The sequence below is a fragment of the Anser brachyrhynchus genome (assembly GCF_964034855.1).
Source record: "Anser brachyrhynchus genome assembly, chromosome: 3".
NCBI lineage: Eukaryota > Metazoa > Chordata > Aves > Anseriformes > Anatidae > Anser > Anser brachyrhynchus.
The window spans coordinates 61,194,607-61,210,160 of NC_137696.1; the positions used below are offsets into that span (position 1 = coordinate 61,194,607).

Here is a 15,554-nt window from a genome sequence, read left to right on the forward strand (position 1 = left end):
TAAATTCTCTAATAACTTTTGTCGATCTTTTTCAGATCTCAGGTTAAAGTTCTTGACTGCATTAACCTTCATAGTGCTTGTCATTAGGTAAGGCATTTCAGAGTACATTTCTCAATACTCTTAACTTTCAAAGCCCTGAAAAGAAGGTTATAAGTATGTTTTTTTGATAATAAAAATCTTCAGTGAAACTGAGAAATGTCTTTTTGATATGATAGCTATGTTTAGCACTTCTTAATTTTTGAACCCTTTCTTAAGGCTCTTAAAGCTAGCTTTATGTTATTTCTACTACCACCATAATACAGTACAAGACTTAAGAGATTCACTTAGCAGAGATGTGTCCTGTACTGCTGAGTGGTCTGCAGTGCACTGTTGATCTCTTTTGGAGCTTTGTAAGCTTCACTTAGTTAAAGCAGAGGTTTAGAATTAGTTTCCTAGATTATTGTTAGTATTTGTCTCCCATGCTCCAAGCAGTTCTTTCAAATTGCTTTTGACTCTTTAATTTTCTTTACTGATGAAATCTGATGTAAAATAGACCAAACGTGGTGTATTTTTCTATATGAAAGCAAAATATGTCTTACAATAAATGACTGGCATTTTAAAATAATTTTCTCATAGGAAAAAGGTCAGGGAGTATAGTGACAGGATAAGAAGTAATGGTTTTAAACTAAAAAATGGTAGATTTAGATTAGATATTTGGAAGCGATTCTTTGCTATGAGGCACTGGAACAGGTTGTCCAGAGAAGCTGAGGATGCCCTATCCCTGGAAGCGTTCAAGGCCAGGTTGGATGGGGCCCTGGGCAACCTGTTGTAGTGGGAAGTATCCCTGCCCATGGCAGGGGGATTGGAACTACATGATCTTTAAGGTCCCATCCAACCCGAACTGTTCTATGACTCTGTGGTATACTGTTCTATCAAGCTACCATTTCAATTTTGAAGTTTAAAGGCACAGTATATATGCTGTCACTTTTTTTTCCTCCCACAGCATTGTTATACTCTATCTGCGCTTTGGAGCACAAGTTCTACAGGACAACTTTGTTGCTGAGCTATCAACTCATTATCAGAATTATATCCTTTTGTTGTGATGCTGCTCAACTAGGAATGTTAATCAGGTTTTATTTAGAAGGTACTTAAAGATGATGTATCTAAGGACTGAGTCCTTTGACTTCTACATGGGCTTTTGATACTCAATCAGTGTTGATCAAGGTTTCTTGTCATCATTTTCTAATGGCTATTTGTAAAGATTATGAGCTGAGTTTCAGTCTAATTTGGTTCTACCAAATAAACCACAGCTGCGTTTGATACTCTTCAAAAGGAATGAAGACCCATATATGCATGCATTCAAGTCATTTTTAACAATTTATAGTGAAAAAATTGACTATTTTCTGCTTGAATTCAACTTATCAGTTGGTAAGGGGTATACCAAAATACCTGAGAAATTAACAGTTTAGAAGTCACCAAAAATGTGTTTGTGTATTGGTGCAATCTACATGTGGAAGAGGTCATATCAGAGAATTTAAGTGTCTCCGGAAAGACTATTTCTGATATCTGTTGGCAATAGAATTACAAAGTACATTTGTGGATCCTAACCATAAGATCCTACTTCATTGTACTTTCTGAAATTGTCTATGTCACTGCAACTGATCCTGTTACTGATAAGCTTTAGATATGTGTTAGGAGCTAGTAGAGATCAGTAAGCAAAGCCTCTATTATATTCCCAAAGTGAAGGCAAGAACCCATCTTGAGTTCTGTCTGTACATAGTCCTTCTCCTTCCTTCTCAACTGATATGCCCACAAGAACTCAGTTTTCAAGATGATAATAATAAAACAGAACCTCACACCCAATCACACCCTTAACTCAGCTTTCTTTTAGCAGTGAAGGCAGAACTATTCAATTATACCATGCATTCCACTAAAGAGTAGGCCTTACCTCTGCAAATTTTACTTGGGTTAAAACGAAAGATTTATCTTCAGTTAGAGCTATACCTAGAAGTAGCTTGAGTACACTAGTTGTCATTAAATTAAAATAAAATGCAGTTGTGTTTAGTCATTCATACTCTCAAACTTTAGTATGATAAACATCCTTTCCATTGAAGCGACTTACATATGTTTTGGATCTTGTTTCCAAAGTTAATGTGTATGGAGTTATATTGAGCAGAATCCTTGACACTTACTACCAGCAGAATTCTTATCATTTTATGGTTTACTGAACTTCTATCTCTACACATTAGCCTTCGTGTATTCCCCCTCAAAGAATGCACTGTATGGTGAGTGTAAGCAACTGTTTGTTAAACTTACATGACAAGATCTGGCATGTTAGTTCATACCGTGTGATACCCTTATATTTTTCTTGCCTCATTACTGTTTCAATTTGCTTTGGGTTGACATAAGCAGAGGCTGCACTGCTCTTGGGCGATTCAGTCTTGGAAATATGAAGGAATACTAAAATGTATACAACTAATTAGCTAGCCTTGAATTCTTGTGCTCTTCTCTGATGAAGTTTATAGTCAATATGTTTGCATATAATGCTCTAACTTGTAACTGACTTGCAGACAGCCCTTAAGGAGCAAGAATACTTCACTCATACTTTGTTCTAACGATAAAGTTAATATATTGATATGCTGACAAACCCGACTGAAATAAGAAAAACAGGGTGATGGAAAAGTAGGACTTAAGCTGATCTCTAATGTGGGGAGAACTAGGAGGAACATGCTGTGGAGCCCTCTTGTTTTTTTGCTTCCCTAAGTAGAGGATGTAATCTGATTCACATGATGATTATGAAGCATTATTCCTCTCTAACAGATAAAGATTCTGTAAAATAAATATTCATACAGAGTGCATTCTCTGCTTTAAGTAAGCAGTGAGTTTAAAATATATTGGGAAGTATGATGAGGAGTAGCATTGTGGAGCTGGTGCTTTCTCTAAACTTTTTAGAGTTGAGATGAATCAAACTGTTACATAAAGATGCTCTTTTTCTGTTAAAAAAGACAAGACAAACGGTTGGGTGAGGATAAAGGGTTGCAAGAAGCATTAGCCTACAGACGTTATGAAGTAAAAACCTTCCAGGAAAAAGATGTTTTTGACAAATTGATGGATTGAATTTTACTTGCGTATTATTACAAACAGCAGCTAAGGAGGAACAGATTATACAAGAAATTGTGGTCTTGAAACAGGGCAGAGGGATTTGTCATAAATAGATAATGAAAAGTATGTGCTTCCTTTTATCTCACAATAAGTCCTTCCTGCATCTATTGCAAGGCTAGTCATTGACTTACATACAGAGGATTACAACTTTGGTCTACTGTCTTTATAACAAGTTCATGAAGACTGATTTTTTAAATAAGTATGAACTTTTGAATACTCATAACAATGAAGCATGACTTAATTATATGCAAGTTGAAATAATATGACATGAAACGGCACAGCAGAGGAAATCCGCTTATGCAACATGGAGAATTACCTATCTAAAAATACAAAGTGAGAGTTATTTCATTTCCTTAAATTTTAAGAACATCACGATGTTGTGGGCTGAATGGTAAAGAATTTACAGGAAAGAATTCCGTGATAGTTTTGTTGCATTGTAGTCATGACTGCCTTTGAAGCTGTTGAGTCTGTTTCTTCAGTGTTAGATTAGAAGTGCAGCCATGTTTCTACATTTAATGCGTTAAATTAACCCTTATTTGTATTTTCCAGAATCGCAGTTGAAAGACAATCCTGCTTTTTCTATGCTGAACGATTCAGATGATGATGTGATTTATGGGTAAGATTATAGAATACCTATAGAGAGGATTTTTTGGTGTGTTATTTTTGTAATGTTCTTTTCCATATTTGTTAAATAATTGAAGGCTTCGTAGGTTGTTAGTGAAAGTAAGCTGCCTAAAGAACAGAAACAGCCTTATCCTGAAACAGAAACGCAATGAGAATGTGTGTTATTTTGGTTTTTCTTTGGTTTCTCAAAGGGATTGCCATGGCACTGATCCAAACGGGTAAGTATTAGGATGTTGGTGGGTCACAGAGTGAAGGCAGCAAGAGATGTGAACGGGAAGGAATCCCTTTCAAGTTGGGAAAGATCACAGGAGTCAGGTGGAGTTAGCAAAGGGTCAGCTCATACAGAAATGCTGCAGAGAAGGATAAAGGCTCGCTCTTCTTAACTGTCCATCACTCTCTGAAATAAAAATAACCAAGTCTAGCAAAACTTCCTGGACATGTGTGAGTTTATGTAATACAAAAACTATAGTATCACTTAAAAACCCATCCAGGTCATGTCAGCCTTTGCTAGACACCAAACAAATTCATTATCTGCCCTTAATGTTTTCACCTTTTACCAAGGACACTGAAGTGGCTCAACAGTGAAGATGGGTTAATACTGCAGAAAGCTGGAGAGAGACTCTGTCAGGGACTGTAGCGATAGGACAAGGAGTAAAATGAGAAAAGGCTACATTTAGAGTAGATATAAGGAAGAAATTAATTACTCAGAGTGTGGTGAGGCACTGGCACAGGTTGCCCGGAGAAGCAGTGGATGCCCCATCCCTGGAAGGGTTTCAGGCCAGGCTGGATGGGGCTTTGGGCAACCTGGTCTGGTGGGAGGTGTCCCTGCCCATGGCAGGGTCTTGGAGCTGGGTGGTCCTTAAGGTCCTTTCCAACCCAAAGCATTCTGTGATTCTAACTTGAACAAGCTTGTGCTAGAGTAACTAGCATTGTCTGAGATGGCTTGCCTTTGTTTAGTTGGATGGTGGTAGTACCAGTCTGCTTCTGCACTCTAATCCTTGTCAGTAGTGGCTTGCAGCTGCTGGGATAAATTTTATTATATACCAGTCTCTGGAGAGAAGTCATATATGTTTTTCATATACCCAACAAGGAAGCAAAACAAATACAAGCTTTTTACTCAAGTAACAATTCGATGCTTCAGTGCATTTTAGAACTTCCCTGGTTAGTTTAGACTTAATAAAACTTCAGAACATGGTGATCAGTTAAAAAAAAAATAAATCTGTTTCACAGGAGTGACTATGAAGAAATGCCACTTCAGAATGGCCAAGCTATTAGAGCCAAATATAAAGAGGAGTCGGACAGTGATTGATTGATTTTGATGTAGAAAGACTTGTTCAGCTGGAATTAAAGCAATTATGAAGTTTTCCTAGAAGGACCACTTCCTTGGCTTTCTTACAGTCTGCTGTTACCTGAACATGGAATCCCAGGAAGGACATCTTGTTTCTGTTTCTGTTTACAAAGTTAAAACTGAAAAAAAAAAAAAAGAATGCTTGAAAAAAGGTTGTGTTGGAAACTTAGGAAACCAAAATTTTTACACATCTTATAAAATGTCTGATGGCAGGATGTCTATGGACTAAAATCTTTGAGTCTAATTCAATTTCGAGGTGTCATTGATTATATACTCATTTTAAAATTGCTTCTTTGCTGCTTGGTGTTTTTTTTCCCCCTTGGGATTATGTAGAACATAATGTCTTTAATCTCTTGCATTTTGCTAACTCCTTTGTATATTGTCCTCTGCTGTATGAAGTGCCTCTTTTCCCTTTCAAATTTTGTACATTAGTCATTGTCAGTTGAACTGGAGGCAGGGAATGATGTGCTTTAGGTTTCTCTCTGTTCCCCCCCACCCCACCCCTTTTTTTTTTTTTTAAGAAATGCAGGAAAACACAAGCTTTCCATTCCTTCTAAGAGGTGGTGTAGCCTTAAAACCATTCTTTTAACTCATTTAACTGATTTAACTGGATTTACTAGGTATGATCTAAGTGTGAGATACGTGCAAGTAGTCAAGTTCTAGTGAGCCAAAATAGTCTGTGGTCCAAAATTATTTGTATAACATATGTTTCATAACATGCTTTATCACCACAGCAAAACTGTTTTGTTAGTTCTGTTTTGTTTTTAAACAGCCCTCTCAAATGAAAATATTTGGGCAGCAACAAATCTCAGAAGGAAGCCAGTACTTTTTTTTCTTTTTGTGATTGTGTGCTGGAGGAGATTGTTACACTTACAAGAATATGGTACAGAGTTTCATAGAGAAGTACAATTTCATATTTCCAAACATTTCATTTTTAGAGGCTTTTTCTACATCAGAATTGTTCATGAAGTTGTATTAATAGGCAGTTATCTGCTTGGCTGCTCATGTATTGAACTTGTGTAACAGCTTCTGAGCATGTTCTGTGCATAGACTTCTCTCTCATACCACAGTTGCCACCCCTACTGCTTGAAATTTTTACGAGTACATTTTACGATGATCTGTATTCCAGTCTGTGCTGGAACAATTATATGGGAATTCATTATTCCTAGTACAATGCTGCTGCTTCTCAGTTTAAAAGCTGTTTTTATCCTCCCACACTACTGTTCGGCTCTGTATTTAAGTGGATGCTATTTGTTTCTAACTACTTCTATGTTCTCAAGTACTTGACCTGTCTGAAAGTCTTTTTTTTTTTTCCTTTTTTAATGGATTCATAACTTCAACTTACTCTTGTAGAATCTGTTTGCCCTGCTGCTGTAGAAGACAGTAAAAAGTACTGTTAATATGTTAGGTAGAAAATGATGCTGGCTTACACTAGTAAATCATGCTAATGATTGAACTAGTTTAAGCAGAATGGTGCAATGAAGGCCTGCTAGACTTTCTGAATTATATTGGGGGGGGGAGAGTAGATTTGTTCTGCTTTTGTGCAACGGTTTTAGGCCATAGCAGCTGCAATAACCTCCTTGTAGCTGTTCAGGAGCATTAAAGAGAGACCTCACAGGGAGCAATTTGCTTACAGAAGACCAAAGGAACTGCTTCATATGGTTGCATCCTTGCTGTCGTAAGAATAGTTCAGATTAAATCAGTGATCTCTTAAAGACAAGCGTGGTAAGATTGTGTATGTGTGTGTAATGCAGACCTCTGAATTCTTTGAGGATATTTGGAATTTAAAACTTACTGTAACAGAGATAATGTATTTGTTAGAAGCCAAAGTACGATTATACAATAATGCTAAAACAAAGAAAATGTTGGGGGGGGAAATGTCTTAATTACCTGGCATCAGTTTAGAATATATAGGAAAACCATTACAGAGGTATGCAAGTTTGTGGGGGTTTTGTCAGTGAACTGTACTAAGCTGTACCTTCAGCATTTATTTTCAGATATTTTTTTTAACAAGTATAGGGGATGATCTTTTATCCTACAAGAGGAGAGACCGTTCTCATTTTATTATTCCCTAGATTTTCTTGGTGTGTCTGGTTGTTTGAATTTGCAGTCAGACTCTGCAGCCAGCTAGACACTCTGTATCCCAAGCCCCTTTGACTTCCCATTGAAGCGAGTACAGGAATTAGGTCTTCAAAAATTCAGATTTACGTGATCCTTACGTATTCAAATCTCTCTCATATTAATTCTCTTCTGTGCTGTTTTGAATTGATAAAATACTTGATTTGACAAATGTGCAAAGTATACTGCTTCTTATGACGGCTGGAGTTGGTTGTTACAGTTGACCCTGAAATAGTGTCATGCTTTGTGAATTCATTAACTAAAAGCATTTCTAATCTAACTGTGAAATAATGATTTTTCAAAGCTGTTTTCAGCCGATTTTACTTGCCATTTTGTCTACCTTCACTTTTCTACATGACTGTATTCAAAATGAAAATAGGAGAGCTGAGATAGGGAAATGCGCACTTCAAATAAGTATCTCACCAAAAATAACTTCCTTGCTAATTTTTTTAGAGATTATATTTAAGCAATGTTTGCCATACAAAATAGTTTTGTATTTTAGATGTGCTAGAGTGTAATGGTAAGGTTGGTTGAGGAACTGTCGTATCAAATTCAGTGCATAGTCAAAAAGCAAAAGCAGTGAAGCAGGTAGTTCGGCTAGCAAGAGATTTTGATTTCACTCCCCTTATCTGTAAACAATTGGAAAGCAGAGACAGTATTTGAGGAATATTACAGAATGGATTGCCAACAGCTTCGCAGTAGGTGGCATAAATTCACTGCTGAGTAATATGTTGTAACCTAAGGGTAAAACAGAAGAGATCTGGATAAGAAACTAATCTGGCTTTCCTTTAGCTACAGTTAAAAGGAATTCAGTATCTCCAGCCCTCCCGGAGCTCTGTAAAATGAGAAAAGCGTACAAAAGGCCTCACAGTATATAGCGCTACTGCTCTACAGGAGATGCTTTCTATTAAATAACTGTAAGACTTCCATGTACATTGTGATCAAGATGGAATTTTAAGAAATTGATTATAATTGAGTATGAACCTGCTAATGGCAATGGTTTTCTGTAGTGTTTACTTTAAAAATACAGTTGGAATTCCTAGGGCTGGCAAAGAATAGGAAGGAAGCATATGGCTCAATGCAGTAAGGAAGAGCTAGTCCACCAGACCTGCGAACTAATATGGGGGGAAAATGGAAAGGTGTTTCCAGCTAGAAAAGGTTTTGATCGGTTGTCTCTGAGCCAAAACACAACCTTGAATCCATAACCACCTAGTTTTTGCCCACTGTTTTTGCTTGTGCCAGTAATAACCATTGCATTACTGTAAAAATTTTAGAGGTTTGTAAATATGTAAAATTAAGATAAAATATGGAATATTTGTGTACCAAAATGGTATAAAATGTGTAAGATAAATGCTCTGTTTAATGAGAAGCTGTAAATTAAATGCTGCTTTGAAAAAGTGTGCATGGGGACGTGTTAAATATTCTGTCTAGAAATTGTGTTAATGACAGCAAATTGTCCATTATGTTGGAAAACTTCATCCTAGTATGGAATATGAAGCAAAACTAGTATTTCAAGCAAAAGTTGAGTACTGAGTTTCTTGGAAGACTTCATGTGTATAAGCATTGTTAAATACTCAGAATAAAGTTTTATATCTTTATATCGTATCTTGGTTTTATTTCCCTTCTCGTGTATGACTACCACTTAAACACATTTTTACTTTGAGTAGTTTCTTATTCAAGTAACCCAGTTTGAACATATATAAGGATTGAATCTAGGAGGCTGTGTCAGCACAGAGTCACCAGAGAACTGGGGCAGGGGGGAGTGTTTGTTTTTTATTGCCTGGGCTTGAAGGTGGAAGGCTGCTTGCTACTATTCCTGAGAAACATGCTAGCCAGCTTACCAAGGGGAATTGGAACTCTTAAAAACTCCAGAAGGGTTACGTTTAAACAAGTCACACCAACGGTTATGAATTTCAATAATTTAATGCTAACCAAGAGTACAAAGTGTGAAAGTCAGTGTCTTATTTATATTGGTCTTAAAAAAGAAATCTAGAGAAAGTGTTTACACTGCAGCAGATTTCAGAATTAGCACCTTAAAGAGAAGTTCTTGAAGTGTTAAGACAGCATGGTGCCACTGGTAGAATACCAAGTACAAACATAAACCATGTAACAGCATGTTTTCACATTTGAAAAAAAGTTACATAAAAAGTATATTAAAACCAGAAGTTGTTCAGTGCATTCACAGTTCGAGCTGAGATGGAATCAAGTGCTTGCTGGAGTAGAAAAGAGTTGAAGGATGACTGATTCCAAGGCAATTATATTGCAAGTCCAAAGGCACTGACAATACAGTACATGGTCTTATTCTCCCATCTCACAGTACAAGTTCCTACAAAGACAAAAAAAGAGTTTCAGAGACGGGAGAAAGAGTGATTAATATGAAAATGTATGCTCTTGTATACATATTTGTTTACTTTACGAATCTTAAGAATGTAGCTTGCACAACAGCTAAGCATTTCATGTATTAGAAGAGTTAGCATCACAGCCACATGGAAAAAATGCCAAACTGTACGCTACTCCTCCAGAACAATAGCAGTCAGAAAACTGACACAGCCTAGTCTCAAGGGGACTAGCGTTAACGTTGCAAGTTGAAGCATCCAACAGTTTCACTCCTTACCATCACTGGAGTTGTCCCAGAAGCAAGAGCTCGCTGTATGTAGCCCAGCACCGTTCTTTTGCATAATCACACAGGTCACTGTTTGTCAGTAGAGAAGCTTTTATTAGTTTACTGCTTTCATCAATTACCATTTAGCTACATTTATGCTTAGCACAGTACGTACATACAAAAACATACATGCTTATGAGTAGTTAATAGCCATGGTTCTTGCTAAGCTTTTTTTTTGTTGTTGTTGTTCTTATCAGTCTACTCTACCTGCTTAAACAGAAAACAAAGTTGAGCTCACCAATATACTTGAAGGGTTTCCCCAGCTTTGTGAGTTGGCTTAGAGTTTGTTCCACCACACTTGTTGTCCACTGGTTCACTTTGCTGTGCTGGTAGGCATTGCCACCGATCGCACTTTCTATGGCCTGTTGGTGACAAACACACAAAGTAAGCCCCCTTGTTGTCACTCTGCGAGGATCCCATTTATCTATCTGAACGTGGTACATGAGGATGAAACACCGTACTCGTAGAAAATATCCTAAATACTCTTTGTCCATACTGATTGCTGGAACTGTTTTCAAATGTTACAGAACTTGCAATTCAGAGTTTGAGCCAGGCACAGACGGTACAACAATATATTCCTTCCTCTTTTCACTGTTATATCTTGATTTTTCCTTTCTAATTCCTATTCCAACATCCTGGAGCCAGACTTACGAAAAGGCCCTTGCATTTAAACAGTCCTGAAGAGACTGAAAAAATGCACAGAACAACGGCCTATCCACACATATTCTTTACAAATGAACTTCAGATTTTTCAGCAACGTCATTTTTGGAAAACAAAACCAAATCAAAACAAAAGACCCATGTAATTGCTGGTTACTAACAGAACAGAAGCCTTTAGCCAAACAGTCCATTTTACTAATGAGAATTCCCCTTTAAGGCACAAAAGTACATTAAACTCGCAGATTTTTTCATTGATAATTTTTTTCTTCCAGAAATTATTTTTAAAATAACCACAAAGTTGTTTCAGATTCAGAAGGGACAGGAACAGGTATTAGAGCACGCCTAGCCAATTTACAGGAAGTCTGACCTAAACAGTTGTTTTGCAACACGTAAAAGGTGCTTGTCTGCTCTGCGAGAGGAACTCTAGATGCAAAACTCAAACCTCTCTGGCAAATTTACAGACAGGAAATTCAGGTTTCTTAGCAACAAGAAGAGTTGTTTCAAACGAATAACTCATTTTGGAGGAAAAGCATCTCAGAAGACCACAGTAACATGCATATGCAGACAGTTCGTACAGAACACCGATTTTGTGCCTCAGTAACATGCAATCTGTACAGGTTTTAGCATACAACAGCTGCCTCGGAGTAGGCATACACTGCAGAGAGGAGCACAGGAAATTATTTTAATCATCTTTTGGGTTTGTAATACATGTCACAACCACAGCTAGGTATCATTTCCACTTAAAGCGTCCACAGTGGTTAAATTAATCAATGATTACCTACACTTCCATAATAACCTATCTTGAACTAATCACATACTAGTCACCAGATTTTGTTGACTTCTTTTTAGCACACAGCACACAACATAGCACGCTTTCACACCAAAGTGAAAATGTTAGTTTACCTCTTTAATGATGTTACTGACTTCATCAACAACAAAGGAAGTCTACAAAGAAGCAAAATTGTAAATCATCAGTGAATGCATTCTTCCATTTACACAGTTCAAGCTTTGTAAGGAAAATAGACTTCAAGCTTAATTAATGCTTGATAGGTTTATTGCAAGTCAGATGATGCCTACTCTTCCTTTTTTGCTCATAACTTAACCATACTTACCTGAATCCAGTCAAGTGAACATTCTTAACAAAATAATGGAAAGTAACAGAAGAAGTAACATTGGCTGGACTTCTAAGTCAAAGTTTTCAAATTTTAACTGGAGAGTATTTTAAAATAATACCTATAGCACTTCCATACACGTATAAACCCACCTTACAATAACCATTAATGTCTATGGTTCACTGAACGGGCTGCAGAGATAACCTCAGTGCACAGACACGGCTCACAGTTAAATGAAACCCACATCTTCTGGGCACTGATGTGGACAAAGCATCAATTCACAGCTCAAGGAAAAGCTGTCACTACAATTTCAGCTGGGATACAAAGAAAATTGCTTCTTGAAAAGGGGGAAATCTAGCTTCTGCATTTCCTACCACCTTCAGCATTCTCTCAGGCTCCAGGCAGTAGAGATGAAGCAAAAGGGAAGTTGGACAGGGAAGGCCCCAGCATTTTACTGACCTTAAAACTACTACCTGTTTTTCCGCGTGGTTAGGATACCTTTCTGTCCTAGTCCCTCAGCTGCTACCATGCCCCGTGTTGGCGAGTGCGTGCTGGCAGCAGCACAACCAGGCAGCCAGCCTCCTGCCCTGGTCACAACAGCACGGGGGAGCAGTGACACTGGGCATGGTGACGCTCTGTCACAAAGTCCCGCTGGGCGCTCATGCGTGCCCAGGCTTTTACTTCTGACTTCTCTTTTTTGACCAAGTTCTCGCTTGAAGGTCTCGCAGCTTCTCTAGCTGGCAATCATGAATAAAAGCACAATTAGGGTGTTCAGGGGTGCCACAACTAAACCCGCTTGGACCTTGGTCAGACGGTGAACTGTCTAGCCAGCTTCAAAGATGTGCAACTTCAGAAAGATGCAAGCAGTTGAGTGTTCTCCATGACAAAAGCAGCAACATGCCAAGGGAGAAGGGCAGGCAACGCCTTTTTAATAACTGTTCAGAGGCACTAACCTGCTAGCACACCTCAACGTTTCTAAAAGCTTTCATATACTGCGTGGCAAACTTGCTTTTATTTTCAGCTTCTTGACTTTGATTTAATAACTCGCATTCATTTTCACACTACTTAATTTTACAGGTGCTTACATGTTAAGGTGCACCACTGTATTTATCCAAATAAGAGCTAGAATTATCATGGTGTTCTTTCCCACAGAGCAGAAACTGAGAACACATATGCCAGACACGCCGGCAGACATGCTGCCAGGCCAGATGACAAACTGTATGTGTTTTTTCTCCACAAAGTCTAGAACTTTGCGCAGAAATGTCTGGGTAAGCACAAACGAAATTCACCAAACTAAACTGAATTAAATTCAGACCGCATTCCCAAAGGTATTTAGTTCTGTTTTTTGATTAAAAAAAAAGTGGGAGAGTCATAGACAAATTTCAGAATTTGGTTCAGGGGGTTCTGTTACTTCTCAGAACCTCCCCCTTGTTTAGGATGAAAACATATATGGGTTTAAATATGTGAGACACTGACCATTGAGTCCTGATACATAGCATTGTGATTTGTGTGTCATAAATAAGTTGTCAAATAATACAATTGTTCCATCTTTTAATAAGACAATAAAAATATTTTTCTTTAAAAAGTAAAGGGAAAAAACACAGAAGCTTTGTGATTTCTGAGCCACCCCTCCAGTACAAGGAAAGCGGACTCAACGTTTCCAACACCTTGTTTGAAAAGGGTGTTCCCAGGCAACAAACGTGAACTGCAAAGCGATTTTTTTCAGTAATCCTGAAGACGTCTCTAAAGACAGCTATAAGAATGATGTTTGAATTGTTAATTATCACTTATTAATGCTTCTGCACGACACAGGCCAGGCCCATCGGTCAGGTGAAGGATTCAGCACAGCCTGACCTGACACACCTCCATCTCCGAGGCTGCTTTGCTACCACCCACCGCAGCCACCGCCGGAGAACAATGCAGCGACAAAAAGGGGCCCTCTGCGGGAGCAACACCCCCCGGGCGGCCACCGGCACGAAACGGAGCCCGCTTTGTCTCAGCCCGTGCCACCTCTCCTGGCGCATTCGGCAGCAGCCCAGGCGCTTCAGACCCCTCCTTCCCCACCGGCACCCTGCTCGGGCCGCACACCGGGGCGGGGCAGGGGCATGGCGGAGCCCCCCGCCCGCCCCGGGGCCGTTACCTCGTCCCCCGCCTGGAAGTCGTCCATCGCCCCGCCGCCGCCGCCCGGCCGCCGAGACGCCTGCGCGCTCCGCTCCCCGCCTCCCGGGCCGCGCCCAAGATGGCGCCGTCCCCGTAGCGACGGCCCGGTGGCGGTGGCGGGGGGCGCCGCCGTGGTGCTGCCCGGCGGGCCGAGGCGAGCAGCGGCGCCCTGGTTTTCTGGTTGTCTCCTGGGCGCTGCTGGGGAGGTGGGAGAGAGGTCCCCCGTGGTTTTGAAAACAAACCTTGACAGGAAGGGCTGAGGTCATCACGTGCGTTCACAAACTGGAATTAAAAAAAAATAAAACAGGGAAAGACATAAAGAATCTGTTTGTTCTTACCGTTCCAAGCCAATCTCTATCTCTCTTTCTCCCTCTTTTTTTTTTTTTTAACGTCCCGAATCAGAATTTGGACAATGGAATTAAAGGATACTCTTTTTTTTACAGTTTATGGATTTGCGTGTGTGCAATTTTTACACATAACCCAAGTTACCAATGATATGAATTTCTGGGAGGCTGTGTACACGGTGCTGTTGAGGTTCAGAATGGCCCAGGTGAAGTGGAGAAATGCTCTGAAGAAAGCAGAAAATAACTTAATGGGTGCATGCACAAGGCCTACGCTGAGGCATGAATAATCAGCCCTGTGAATGAGGCAGGGTGGGGACTAGCTGACTGGGTAGTCCTGCCATGGAGCAGGGTGTAGAGGGGCATATCAGATGCAATTTACTTTGGTCTGACCTATGAAGCTGCTGTTAAAAAAAAGGAGGTGCCATGCTGGGTAGTGTAGCTCACAGGATGGGGGAAGCAGCGTTCCTGTTGTACTCCATGCAGTAAGGCATCACAGGGAATACCACGTCTGATTTTAGACATTGTATTTCAAGAATAATCAAGGTTGGACAAGACCTCCAAGATCATCTGGTCCAACCATCACCCTACCACCATTGTCACCCACTAAACCATGTCCCTAAGCACCACATCCAACTTCTCCTTAAACACCCTCAGGGATGGTGACTCCACCACTTCCCTGGGCAACCCCCTTTCAATGCCCGACTGCTCTTTCTGAGAAGAAATGTCTTCTAATTTCCAACCTAATTTTCCACCTAACACCATTGTGAGTTACAGTCTTGGGGCCCTAAGAGCACACAGATGGGCCCCAGCTGCACCAGTCACCCCACTGCAGCCTCTGCTCCAGGCCCGTCTCTGGGGTGCACCTCAGCCCTGTATCCCCACCCCTGTGTCCAGCCCCATCTCCTGACCTGTGTCCCAGGACAGATCCTGCCTGATCACCTCACACTGGGACTGTCGATGGATCCTGCTGGCAGCTCCCACCCTGGTCAGATGCCTTGGGATGGTCCCCGGTTGCTGCGCTTCCTCTCAGCTCCCCCTTACCTCTCTCCTCAGAGCTGCTCCCGCTGGCAGAGAGCTAGCAGTATGGATAACAAAGCATGTGAAGTCCTCCTCAATGGAAGTCTCCAAGAGTAGTTTAGATAATTATTTCTGACCTACTCTGGTAGATGTAACAATGTTGGCTCCGGGTATAAAGATGGACTGGACAAGTGTGACATTCTTCCCCCAGGCCAGCTTTACAAGCCTGTCACTGAAGGTGATTAGGCTCCTTGGTTTATTTGTGGTCTTTCACTTAGTTAAAGTTTAGCCTGAAATGAAGACCCAAATCATCCATCTTTTCTTTGTTGGGCTTAGTTCTATATATACCCTACTAGCAGTTGCTCTTTC

The 15,554-nt window shown here is 40.0% G+C and overlaps 2 protein-coding genes across 10 annotated transcripts in view; one reads left to right on the plus strand and one right to left on the minus strand.

Annotated features, from left to right (window-relative positions):
• TMEM181 (transmembrane protein 181) overlaps nt 1-8,829 on the plus strand; it is a 34,988-nt gene extending 26,159 nt beyond the window's left edge. For 3 of the 5 annotated variants that reach the window (XM_080587055.1, XM_080587057.1, XM_080587056.1), the window contains exons 13-17: nt 36-87; nt 983-1,065; nt 2,175-2,264; nt 3,691-3,757; nt 4,996-8,829. In XM_080587055.1, coding sequence (XP_080443181.1) covers nt 36-87; nt 983-1,065; nt 2,175-2,264; nt 3,691-3,757; nt 4,996-5,074 — 371 coding nt within the window. In that variant the 3' untranslated portion in view covers nt 5,075-8,829. Of the gene's footprint in view, nt 1-35; nt 88-982; nt 1,079-2,174; nt 2,265-3,690; nt 3,758-4,995 lie in introns of all 5 variants that reach the window. The other 2 variants (XR_013949249.1, XR_013949250.1) reach the window with 1 other exon arrangement.
• Nucleotides 8,830-9,141: 312 nt separating this feature from the next.
• Nucleotides 9,142-15,502, minus strand: DYNLT1 (dynein light chain Tctex-type 1). Of its 5 annotated transcripts, none has more exons than XR_013949251.1 (6): nt 15,327-15,502; nt 15,210-15,243; nt 14,067-14,106; nt 12,124-12,401; nt 11,456-11,497; nt 10,162-10,255 (listed from the first exon to the last, which is right to left on the minus strand). XR_013949251.1 is itself a non-coding variant. In XM_080587059.1 (5 exons), exons 1-5 carry the CDS (start codon nt 14,088-14,090, stop codon nt 9,487-9,489), a joined length of 339 nt encoding a protein of 112 aa, XP_080443185.1. In that variant the 5' UTR covers nt 14,091-14,105; the 3' UTR covers nt 9,142-9,486. The 5 variants fall into 5 exon arrangements, 2 of the variants coding, with proteins under 2 accessions (XP_080443185.1, XP_080443184.1); XR_013949252.1 differs by having other exon boundaries at nt 10,164-10,255; nt 12,138-12,401; XR_013949253.1 differs by having other exon boundaries at nt 10,165-10,255; nt 12,163-12,401.
• Between the last annotated feature and the right edge of the window lie 52 nt (nt 15,503-15,554).